Source organism: Leucopleurus acutus (genome assembly GCF_964270905.1).
Source record: "Leucopleurus acutus genome assembly, chromosome: 18".
NCBI lineage: Eukaryota > Metazoa > Chordata > Mammalia > Artiodactyla > Delphinidae > Leucopleurus > Leucopleurus acutus.
The window spans coordinates 18020455-18033396 of NC_139160.1; the positions used below are offsets into that span (position 1 = coordinate 18020455).

The following is a 12942-nucleotide window of genomic DNA, read 5'->3' on the forward strand; positions in this document are numbered from 1 at the left end:
AGACTGCTTATACTCCAGTGGTTTGATGTATGATAGAGTGGCTTACACCGAGAAAGGGATATGAAGAGAAAGTACTCTCAGATGGAATAGGTATGAGGACATCAGCAGGAGAAGCAGTGAAGACTTCCCAGCAGGATGTGCAAAGGCCCTGGGGGCAGGAGCACCTGGAATCCACTTAGCTCACTGTAGTGGGGGTGGGGGAGGGGGAACTAAAAATCTAAAAATCCACCAAAGGATTTTTAGAGCGATGGGAGGCATGGCCCAATTTACTCAAGTAGAATCAGAAATATTTTACTGTGGGGGAGGGGTAGAAGTGAGATGATGATGAGGAAGAGGAGGCAATAAAAAGGAATAAGATGCCAAATCAGCAAGAACAGTTAAGGGCTGGTGAGGATCAGAGTTTGAGGGCCAGAGAGACACGAGGGCCCTAGTGCTAAAGATGTGTGGCTTTCACAGGCCCGTCTCCAGCTTTCAGCCTGTTTGCAACTGTGCTTGATTCCTGGCTTACGAAATGGTCATTCTTAAGAAGACAGAGAAGAATCTGAAGTAGAACTTGACTGAAGCTCAGAGCACAAGGTTTGTTTTAAGCCCTGAAGTAGCTCAATCTCGTCCTTCAGCTGCTGCTGCCTTTGTTCAGATAGATGAATTTTGTTCTCTATTGCTATAATAAGAAAATTATTTCAGGTTATTCAGTAGTTTTATACACAATGCACTATTTCTAGCCTCTTCTGAAAGTGCATAGTACACAATGCGGTGCCCCAAATGAAAAGGATCTAGGGTCTTGTGAGCAGGAATTGATGCTTTTATGCTTTTGCTTCCTCTTCTAGTTCAGGATACAATTCTAGTATTTATCACACATAAAGCTGGTCTGTAAATCTTTAAAATTTTGTATACATTTATAGCAGAAAAGGCACTTCTGTATACTTTTGAGGATTTGAAAGCAGCAACTAAATAACCTTCATGCTACACAATATCCATGTTCAGAGGATGCCATTAGACTATCAAGAGTTAAGGGCAAATCTTTCAGAGAAATGCATCCAATTTTTAATGTTACATAAAAGCTTTCGGTTTTATTTAGAAATAGGAATGCTTTCATTGTGGAAACTTAGAAGCTACTTTAGTTAGGCATTATAAACTATAATATTACTCAGTGGCAATTTTTTAAACACCTCAAGAATATCTGTATACCTGCAGTTAACTTTCTGGAACACTGAAAAAGATGAATTAAGCAAAAGAGTCTTTATCAGTTGGGGTGTGAGAAGTTAAGTCTTTTAAGTTGGTTCTCATGTGATTCCAAATAGTGTCCCCCCCGGGAGCTCACACCCCCCAAATACTACACTATACTGTATGTACTCCCAACTAACTTAACCTAGGTAGTGACATGTTCCAAACATGTTACTTTTATATGAAAGAAAAATAAAGTCACCTACAAAATAAAGCTTTTTAGAAAAAAAATTTAAAGGCCTCTTAAAAAAAAAAAAGGATATTCCCATAAGACGTATGCAGACATTCTCAAGAGACTGGTAAAAAAACACACTATTGTTGACTTTTTCTGCTGATTATAAATGTAATACAAAATTCAAATAGAAATGTATAATATGAAAACAAAAGTGAGAAAGGCTTGTGTATACTGAGACAGGAATATGAACTAATATTTTATCCACAGGGAAAATCTATTTTCCTAATATACTTGCTGGAAAGACAAATACATCTCTGGAAAAGAACAGTTTAGGGCACTGTTTGTGTACAACTTCAGGGGGAGCCATCTGCCTTAAACTCTGTGTCAACCTGTGCCCTCCACTCCCACCGGGATGTGCAGTGCACAGCCTGCCCAGCTGTGTGTGGCAGCCTTGATGGAGAAGTCAGGTCAGACTCATCAATGTGGAAACTTAGCCTGTTTTGAAGGCATCTGAAATAGTGGTGAAAGGACCACTGTTTGTTTGATGTTTTATGGAAAGGTTAACTCTCTGTTTCCACTAGGTTTTCTTTTTCAAAAGTTTCTTGGCTATTCTTTTTTTTTTTTTTGGATGATGAACTTTAGAATCAATCACAACCCTTCCTCTCCCATTAGATTTGAAGATTAATGTTGAAAGAACTGAAATTTATACACATCATACCAAGTGAGAGGGAGACAGTGCAGCATGGTTTATCACAGCCTCACCAGTTCCTGCTGATTTCCAAACATGGTGCCCAAATACTTCCATTTTGCAATTAATTTTTTGTTTCCACTTTTTTAGATGAGTTCTTTTTCTGATTACAAAAGCATTGTGTGTATGTATAAAATGTGGAAAATACAATGAGCACTAAGACAAAAGAAATTACTATAATCCAGTCACCTACAGATAACTACTGTTTCCATTTATGTGCAGTTTTTCTGTGTGCATGTGTGACCCTGTGTATATATATTTTTTCTTCTGTGTGTGAGGGCTCATTGTTTTGTAATGGGCTTTTTCATTTAATGCAAGGGTGAACATTCTTCTAAAATAGGATTTTTATCACCTGAATAGTGTTATTTTAATATATATGATAAATGTTTATAAACTTTGCTGCTCAGTTATAACTCATACCTGCTTGAATATTTACAAATGCGTCTTCAAACAATCTGCAGTCAAAAAGTGAAGTCCCAATTTCTTCATAGTCTGGAGGAAGAAAAACATTTTCAGTTTTAATTTAAATAACTTACATAGGCGGAAACACCTCACAGAATAACCCTCAAAAAGGAAAAGCACACAGAGCAGGCATCCCCTGTGGACTGCAGTGGCAGCAGCCTCACCAGGGAGCTCGTTAGAAATCCAGATTCTTAGCACCTTTACTGGATCAGAACCTCCAGGGATGGGGCCCAGCCATCTGTTTTAACAAACCCCCCTGGTGGTTCTGAGGGGCATGCTCAAGTTCGAGATGTGCTTGGTCTAGAGACAAGAGTAAACGAACAAAAGAATGTCAAATGTCTGTTTGCTCTTAACTACACTTTTTGGTTTTGTCCTGTAGAAAAAAATCCCTTTCAAATAATCATATATTTTACATTGTTACCCAAAATACAGACTGTCGAGGTTTTTCCTTCTAAGACAGCTATACAGTCGACCCTTGGACAATGTGGGGTTAGGGGTGCTGACCCCCGTGCAGTCACAAATCCAAGCATAACTAACTTCACAGTCAGCCTCCCAAATATGTGGTTCCTCTGTATCTGTGGTTCTGTATCCACGGATTGTATAGTATTTTATTGCGTAGTATTTATTGAAAAAAATTCAGGTATAAGTGGACCCGTACAGTACAAACTCATGTTATGTGTCGACTGTATTTATAATAAAGCTTTTAAGCTCCTAACACAGGTTATGAGAAGGCTAAGTGGCTGTATACCTGCATGTACAAATGCAACTTCAGCGTCCCAAAGAGCTCTTTCTGAAAGGCCACATTTAACTAAACCAAACATCAACCAAAACATTAAAATTACTTCTTTCTTCTATACTTTACAGTATAAAAAAAGGCACTTGCTTGTTTAAGGAACAGAATTAGAGTCAAATCAAAACTAGCATAATGAATGCCATTCTCAGATCTTAGCAGCAAGCGTGCTCAGCCGCAGGGAGCGGGGGGAGCGCAGGTGTGTGACTGAACCTGGTTCTGAACTTGCCCGTTCTCTTGATGGTCACTCTCAGTTATGAACCTCTGGAAAAGACATTAAAACTTTCAGGGAATCAGGGTATTTTTTACTAACGTAATGATTTTGTCAATTACCTACCTCCTGTTGATTTATAAAAAGACAAGAGATCTGGAACAATAAATTGTATTAAAGAATGAGATAAAGGATGTGAAGGCGATCTGGCTGCGACATCTGTCACCCCACTGATCGCCAGGGTTGATGCGGCTGATCTGCCTGGCTAGGCGGGTGTCCCCTTCCTCCCTCACCGCTCCACGTGCGTCCCTCCCGAAGCTGCGCGCTCGGTTGAAGAGGATGACCTTCCCCGATAGAAGAGGACCGTTCTTCGGTCAAGGGTATACAAGTAGCTGCACTCCCCTGCTAGAACCTCCAAACAGGCTCTCAAGAATGAGATAAAGAAGGAAAAGAAAAAAGAAACAGCGCAGAAAGAAAATGTTTACTTTTTTTTGGGGGGGGGGTTGGTTTTGTTTAACATGTAGGTCTGTGAGAAGTCTCTAAATGTAGAAATTTTGTTATTTCAATACCTGATTCTGAAGTGGTGTCATCCCTGAGTCTTTCGTGAATCAAATGAAGTTTGTCTACTATTTCTTCAAATAAAGCATTAAGAAGACCCGCTTCTTTACATTTCTTCAGAAAAGGAACTTTCACAATTGCATCTAAGAATAAAAAAAACATTTCAGAAGGAAATCGTCTGTCTCAGGACAGCTATCATACATCACTTTATGGTCACTTCTTCAGACTTTGCCTAATGGTGGATGAGCATTATTAGGTAATACGTACAGCACCTTTATCTTTTCTATTAATTGTAATTTCATCATACCTCATTTTTTTCAAGCTGAAACAATGAATGAAATGTTATAAAAAGTGAAAATAAAAACTCTGCTTAGAATAATTATATGAATAAAGAGAATTTTCTAAAATTTAGCTTCAAATCTTTGAGATAACAGCCTCCCTCATTTTTTTCTGTCACAGTTGACTGTTATTATGGAACGTCTGTTTCCTTAACAGAAAGTTACAATTACTGGCTTCAGCTTCTTGGCGGGGGGCGGGGGGGGGGGGCGGTCACAGTGTGAGGGGTGGCATGTCATTGGATTCTGAACTCAGGCAACTCTGGCTTCTATATCAAGAGCTGTATCCTTTCTTAATACTGAAGAGCAGTTGGACCATCCCAACCTGTTATAAGTTATTTTGATCTGTTGGGGTTATGATGGAGTGAATAATTATGATAAAAGATTTCTATTCTTATAATTCATTACTACAAGTCTAGAATAATAAAGTGGGATACCAACTCTGAAATTCTAAATAATAAAGTGGGAATACCAGCTCTGAAATGGTACTAAGTACTGTAAGTCATATTCGTTAACAGACAAAACTTATAGCAAACCTGTGTGTCTGCCATCCTTTTCCTTCCTATCCAATGCCATTCTTTCCGGTGGCTAAAAGGAGAGAAAGATCAAGATTACTTTACACTAATTTTTTACTGTTAACATTTAATACAGTGAGTCCTCTACATATGAATGAGTTCCATTCTGAGAGCACATTTGTAAGTCCAATTTGTTCGTAAGTCTAACAAAGTTAGCCTAGGTACCCAACTAACACAATCGGCTATATAGTAAGTACTGTACTGTAATAGGTTTATAATACTCTTCACACAAATAATACATAAAAAACAAACACAGAAAACAAAACATTTTTAATCTTACAGTACAGTACCTTGAAAGGTACAGTAGTACAGTACAACAACTGGCACACTGGCTGGCATCGAATGAACAGGCAAGAAGAGTTACTGACTGGAGGAGGGAGAGGAGGTGGGAGATGGTAGAGCTGAAGGATCGTCAGCAATAGGAGATGGAGGGCAAGGTGCAATTTCACTCACGCCTGACGGTGATGGCACAGGTTCTGGTTCCTTGCTGGATTCAGTTCTCTTTACCCTCTTGACAAAACAATCCCTTGATGTCTGGGTAGTAGCTCTTCTTTTCCTGTCATAGATGACATGGGAGCACTGGGTTGCATTCTTAACAGCTGCTGCAGTCTTCGTGTACTGTTCTACGTTCGGGTCCTGTGCTTGAAATAAAGTTACCGTACTGCTGTATACAGTACTGTAGAGTACACAAAAGCACAACCACTTGTAGAGGATGCACGTGTGTGACAATGTACTCCAGACACATGAATGTGATTAGGCGTGTGAATGCACGTTTGCATCTTTGAAAGTTCGCAACTTGAAGGTTCGTGTGTAGGGGACTTACTGTATTGCATAAAATGAAAACCAAATTCAGTGATATGCTTATGGTGAAAATCATGTTCCATGTTCATATGTAGATGTAAACATCAAATGGAGTTTTGTTTTTGTCTAACAAAACATTAACAGGTGTAACAAGCACCTCTTGTATAAATAGGGTGAGAGGTTGCTGGCTCATCTTAATTAAAGCTTACACGAGCTGTTGCAAATCCCCAAAACATTTTCATATGCTTTACACAGAATAGGAATCCAGAAAATTATGAATCACAAATTAGGTCAAATGTGGATCCTACAGCCGGGAAATACTTGGCTAGGTAAGGATGTTCCACTGCACCTATGCCTGTTTTAAGACCATAAACACCCTGTGGGCTCAGATCCTCTCACTGATTTGGTACCCAGGGATGTGTTACAGGAGCCAGGGGACAGTCACCTCCTGGAGGTTATGTGCTTGGATACCCAAGACACATCCAACTTCTCTTTAATATTCATCATCATCTATCATTGTGTCACCTGAAATTCAGAAGGTTAAAAAAAGACATTGTATGGAGAAACTTTAAAGCTATAATGAAATTAATTCAGATTACCTGTACAGGATTGCCTGTTGAGAGATGTTTTTTCCTCCCCCTTTTACTTTTCACTCCTGAAAAGTAAGCAGAAAAGTATAAATTATGTAGATACTGGAATCCATAAAGGAAAAGACTGATGCTGGACTACAGAAAATGTACAACTCTTATATGCCAAAGGTTATAACAAAGTCAAAAGATATGTCAAACTTAGATTAAATGTTTGCAAAAAAAAATGACAAAAGGCCAATTTTTAAAATATAAAAGGACCTTATAAATCAATACAAAAAAGGCAATTGGGTGGAAAAATGGGCAAATGGGTAACTCTGGAGAGAGGGTTCATTAAACAGAAAAATAAATTGGATCACAGGGAAACAATATAATTGATCATAAGATAGGGGAGTATACTCAGTTTCACCCATAAGTAAAGATATGCAAAGTAAAACAGAATTTTTCATTGATCAGATTAAGATGTATAATATATAATGTCTGCAAGGATTTGGGTCAGTGTGTACTGCTGGTGCGGCCTCTTTAGAAGATAATTAGCCAACAGTTACCCAAAGTTTCATTGTTTATATTCTTTGACCCAGCAATCTACTTACAGGAAGTCTTTCTAATAGTATTGTTACATAAAGGCACAAAGATGAGTGGAGAAAAATGTTAGCTACAGTATTAAATGTGATTGAAAAAAGCTGGAAATAACTTACATGTCAGTCACGCAGAGACTAGTTCAACTGTGGTTCAGCTATACAACTGAATAATATACATAGTGGAATACTATGAAGCCTTTTAAAAATGAGGCAAGATCTACTTATACCCACTGATAGAGAAGAATTTCTAAGATATACTAAGTGAAAAAGCAAAATATAGTAGTAGGTATGTTTCTATACACAGAACATTTTTGGAAGAATTCGAAAGACAACGATGGTTTCCTCTGGGGAGAGGATTCGTTACAGTGTTATAATCTGCTTTTTAAAACGAATACATTATTGTCATCTTTCCCTGTCAGTGAACACTGACTGACAGCAATGTTTTTGATAGTATTTGATAAGTTGCAAGGGGAATGGCTGAAGGGTAACGCTATTGTTTAGAGAGCGTTGCTTACACCACAAAATGCAGCTGGCATGACAGGGAACTAATAAGCCTTTCCCGAAGAGGGCCGACTCCTGTCCACAGAGAGCATTCCACATCTTGTGTTGGCAAGACTGCTCTTCCGGCAGTACACAAAGGTCAGGTAACCCCAGGTAGCCAGGACCCAATTTTCCTCAGAACGGAAAGGCTAATCATGCATTCTTAGGAGAATTGCATTCAGGGAACATACAGCACTTTATCAGTTTTATCTACTGAAGATTCTGATAGTCTTCTCAGAAGACAAGTAGTCACAAAAGTCAAAGCTTCTTACCATGTTTTGGTCTGGTCAGCTGACTGTCGTGAGAATGGAGGACACCAGACAAAGGCTTCACTGAGAGTAGGTCTAGTTCACGAAGAAGAAAAGTTTAGTTCATTATACTGCACACTGCACAGGGACTGACAATTTTAAAAGTATGTAACATTTTGACTCAAAAATTTGTATTTTAACTTAGTGAGGCCAGTAAATCAGATTATTCCATGTCTTACCGAAGGTTTACCTTTCTTTAAACCCACAACACTAAATTTTATAGACTTACCATTTTGAAGGTCAGCATGTTGTTGGCACAATACTCTGAAAACATGAAATTTCAAAGAGTCAAATAATTGTATTTACACTTTTCAAATATGCCTATTGCACTGTAATTTAAAAGGGAACTAATCTGTTTTTCATGCGGGCTTAACCTTAAATATTTATTTGTTAAAAACAAAATTGCTGTTCAAGCCTGTGTAGTTACTGACAGACATCAAGTGTAGATGGACCCTGTGCCAGCGTCCCCTGTGCCCTTGAACAGGTCAGCGTGCTCTCTGCAGGGGTGAGTGCTGACTACATATTTTGAACAATACTTGTTCATATACAGTGGTCAGTAAGATTTTACTGTATAAAGAAAATACTTAAGAGATCCAACAGCTAAGACACAAGTTTTCATCTGACTACACAAAGTTCTGCTGACTTTCAACAATAAGCACAAAATTGCATGCATTATGTGACGGGAAAGTAGTTTTCTAACTCAACAGGCATCTCCCCCAGATCTTAGATTTGAACTGCATGAGCTTAGAACTAATCAGTGCCCTAGAAGAGAAGGAAGAAGCAGAGCAGCTAGAGCAAAGAAGTGCAGTGAGTAAACCTGAAGGAGCTGCTCAGGCCCTGTTTTCTCTCCAGCCTTTCTTCCTCCGCAGCCCCCAGTTCCCTTCCTTACGGTGCTGACCCTCATGATGCAGGGTCCCCCTCACCTAGGGGAATGTATGAACTCTTCCTGTCGTACATCAGTTCCCGCCTCCTCCATGCAGTCCTCCCAGCACCCCACCCGCCCACCCCCAATCGATATTAATCTCCTCGCCCTTCAGATTCTGGTTTCTCAGCACTTTTGTTTGCCAGGTACTTAATTTTTTTTTTCAACCATATATAAAAGTGGAGATGTGATGAACTCCCATGCCCCCAACGCATCACCCGTTTTCAACAGTTATCAACTGAAGTCCAAGCCAGTTTCATGTAAATCCCCTCCTGCTCCCATCAGGCCACGTGCTCCTACTAGGTTTGACCTTCTGGTCCTCCTGTGAGGTGATAGTTTTAGTTCACATCTTGTTTCTCTTTATATTCTCACTATACCTAACAAGGGGTCTCGTGCATGACAGCCACTCCAAATGTTTAAATTCAATTTAAAAATGAAAAAGTTCACCTGATACTTGATAAAACTATGACGAAGAAGATTTATTTTATTCATTGGTTCTACTAATATATGATCAGTATTTTTTCAGACTTTAAGGTATAGCAGGAACTTGACTCCTTTTTGTTTGACCTTATAGCTCTGCTAATAGTCTTTTTAGTGGGTGTTTTAGGTCTTTGGAGAAGTCATAATAAAATAAGCTCTTTGGGAAGGTAGATAATAAAAGTGAAACAGAATATTTCAATTCATGAGTTTCTCAGCAAATCAAATATAAAAAGAATATAAAATTAACATATTTACACATTTCCTGTCTAGTCTCAAGCAAGAAAATACCTGTGTAAAATCAGATTTTAAATTATTTAACAAACTTCTTTGAATGTTAGGCTTGCCCACATTTTAGGATATATGGCTGCTAAGCTTAAAGAGGATATGGTGTCAAAGAGCAAAGACTCTGGAGCCCTGAAGCCCAGCTCTGCCTCTTACCAAATGTGTGGCCTGGATACAAATTACTGTCAGGGCCTCAGTTTCCTCATCTTTAAAATGGGGATAGTAGTACCTACCTTACTGGGCTATTAGAGTATTAAACGAAATAACATTTGTAAAGTACTTTGAAGTATTCCTGGCATAAAGTAAGTGGTTAAAAGATAAAGTAATACAATAAAATAGTTCTGGAACACACTGATAAAATTGGGGATATATGCCCACAGGGGGGAAAAAATCTACCCTCCATATGGAATTTTAAAGTATCATTTAGGAATGTAACAGATCTTACAAAAATCATATTAAAAATAATCCTCTGCAAGGGATAAATTCGGAGTTTGGGATTAACATATACATACTACTATATATATCAGTAAAATAGGTAACCAACAAGGACCTACTGTATAGCACAGGAAACTATACCCAATATTTTGTAATAACCTATAAAGGGAAAAGAATATATATATATATGGGTATAACTGAATCTCTTTGCTGTACACCTGAAACTAACACAACACTGTAAATCAACTACTTCAATTAAAAAAATAAAAAAATAAAAATAATTCTCTCATAACACTAATCCTATTATTCAGATACTATGCCTGAAAAAAAATGTATATGTTTCACTGAAATTTAAAATGTCCAGTTCAATCAGAATCTGTTCATATGCCCCAAAGAAGTGAGAAGTGTCTGCCTGGCTCGTCAACATTAGACCATCATTCTCTGTTTTATTCCATCTCATAATTTTAAAAAGGTCAAACCTAACCTTTTGACTGTTATTTCCTTCACCTTTATATGACATATTCTAGACTGCATCTATGTACAAAAAAGAGTTCGCTGAACATGACCTGAATCAATTAAAAACTGGGTTACTGATTTCTTCTGACTAAACTGTATAATGACTTAACTGAACTGACTTCTTTCATCAGAAGGAAGATCATGTTTCTTCCTGGATAAAACAAATATACTTGTTTTGGACTTGAAATATGCCTTACTGGATCAAAGTTAACATTAAAGAATTATTGAAAAACAAGGAGCAAGATTTCAAAGCCAAAGGCAACACAAACAAGGTGTAAATTTCTTCAAGGACTTAATGACTGATAACTGTATTTGCTGCATAGTTTCTTTATCATTTTTAGAGGCTATTTATAGTTAAGAGGGTGGTGAGAGTGATGGGAAAATACATTCATTTGGAGACAAGATGGGTAAAGCATGGACCTAGAACTAACAAGTCAGGCTCCTTTCCTGTTTACAGAAAAGAGCGAGTGTGAACTGGTTCCCAGCCTCGTGGCCACCGTTAGGTTACTTGTGCTACCATGTCAACCAGTGCTTTCTATGAGGAAAGAAAGGATGCAGGGAGAGTAAAACCCAAAACAAAACCAACCCTGCTTCTTTTCTTCCTATGACACTTAGGGAAGGTACTTTCAAGTTAGGTTCCCAGCTGGGCATCTCCCAAACCACATTCTTACTTGGAAATCATTTGCATAAAATTAGCTTTAAAAAGTCTCCTTGTCCTTATTCCATCCCCCAAACGTGGCTTTAAAACTGTTTTATTAGATACCTGTAAGTTCCTTTAGATCCATCAGCTTGTAGAACTGCATGGTCACTCTTGGCACAGAAAAAGTGGTAATTCTTAAGACAGGATTTTAAATCACATCCCACGGTGGCTCCTGCTTTCCCACAAAATGTGCATTTCTACAGAAGAACAGATTTTACTGAGTAAGCACCTGATTTTTCAGAATCTTTGTTAAAATTTAAAGTTAAAGATGTCATCAAATATTATTTTTAAGTTGGCAGTCCTAATGTCCTCAGCTACAAACACCTGGTCCTGACATTCAGCTGCTCATTTTGAAATTTCAGCAAAACCTCAACTAACTGGAATGTTTTGTAATGATCTGATTAAAAGCAGAAAACCCTTTTTGCTTCCAAAAAAAAACCCTCTCCTCTCTTTTTAAAAGAGATTTCTAAAAAGCAGGGTTGGCAACACTGTCCAGCTCTAGGCAAGAGGTTCTGTTGGGGACACTGAGCCTGTGACCAAGGTCAGCTCCTGGCAGTGCCACTAACAGCTGTGTGATCTCAAGCCAGTCCCTTCCCCTCTCTTAGACCCGAATTCCTCCCTGAGGATCACAGTGCCTGTCTTACAGAGGCACTACTGAGGAGACGTGAGAGAAAGGAAGTGAAATCTCTTTGGCATCTATGTAGAAAGGCCAAAAATGTAAAAAAACAAAAACAAAAACAAAAAAGCCCCTGAGGAATAAGTTTTTTTCTTAGCTCAATTCATTTGATCTCTTGCTTTTATATATCAGTCTATTGGTCTGCTAGGAAGGTGGCGTAGAGATGGCTAGGAGGAGAGTACGTGGCCACAGAAACCTGTTTGGGGGAATCTGAGCCATGACCACAGCTGGTTTATATCATGCCCTGGCTGAATGACGGCGCACAATGAAACCACCTAGCAAAACAGGAGGTGACAGCTCACACAGTATCCCAAGGTCAGCACAAGCAACTATATAAATAAAGGAAATTTAATTGTGGGTGAGAAATTAGATTGTGCAAAAGGCAGAATTTGAAGTCAGAGCACAAAGAATGATTTAATGTTGGGGGGCCATCTGACTATATGTATAGGAAAGAAAGTTAGATCCCTACCTCACAATATATTCCCAAATAAACTCCACGTGGATTAAAGCTTTAACTATATAAAAAATAAGTATTTTTAAAAAGCTGCAAAAAATTAGAAAATATAAGAGAAAGAAGAAAAGGACAGTACTGAGGCTTTCTAAGCAAGGCAGGAGACACCTTGAAAAAGAAAAAGACTGACAGATTTGACTATATAAAAAATTTAAGCTCGACTTTTAAGGTGATAGATACCATTTAAAAAAAGGGAAAAGACTGTTTGCTGCATAGTAGATAAAGGGTAAGACTCTGATAGCCCACAGAAAAATGGGAAGAGAATACAACGGGGATGATGGCGGACAAATGATGTGCTGTTTACTGAGGAGAAGTGAGCAGGTTTGGATGGATCGTGTGTATGAGTGTATAGGGGATGGAACTATTCTTTTCCGGCCAGTTTAACATGAGAGGCTATTACCTATCCAGGTAGGTATGTCAGGTTGGTCATCGGGGCTGGAGATAAGAGTCTCGGCATAAGAATGGTATTGAAGCCATGGGAACTGGATGAGGTCATGTAGGAAGGATGTTCAGATTGAGGAAGGA

At 38.5% G+C, this 12942-nt stretch overlaps 1 protein-coding gene across 1 annotated transcript in view; it reads right to left on the reverse strand.

Moving 5' to 3' along the window:
- Window positions 1-288: 288 nt before the first annotated feature.
- Window positions 289-12942, reverse strand: part of SETDB2 (SET domain bifurcated histone lysine methyltransferase 2) — a 74103-nt gene continuing 61449 nt past the window's right edge. The window contains exons 13-21 of the mRNA XM_082859590.1: window positions 11294-11427; window positions 8125-8159; window positions 7860-7931; window positions 6479-6534; window positions 5532-5714; window positions 5040-5091; window positions 4180-4311; window positions 2568-2639; window positions 289-661 (exon numbers count right to left, since the gene is read on the reverse strand). Coding sequence (XP_082715716.1) covers window positions 522-661; window positions 2568-2639; window positions 4180-4311; window positions 5040-5091; window positions 5532-5714; window positions 6479-6534; window positions 7860-7931; window positions 8125-8159; window positions 11294-11427 — 876 coding nt within the window. The 3' untranslated portion in view covers window positions 289-521. The remainder of the gene's footprint in view (window positions 662-2567; window positions 2640-4179; window positions 4312-5039; window positions 5092-5531; window positions 5715-6478; window positions 6535-7859; window positions 7932-8124; window positions 8160-11293; window positions 11428-12942) is intronic.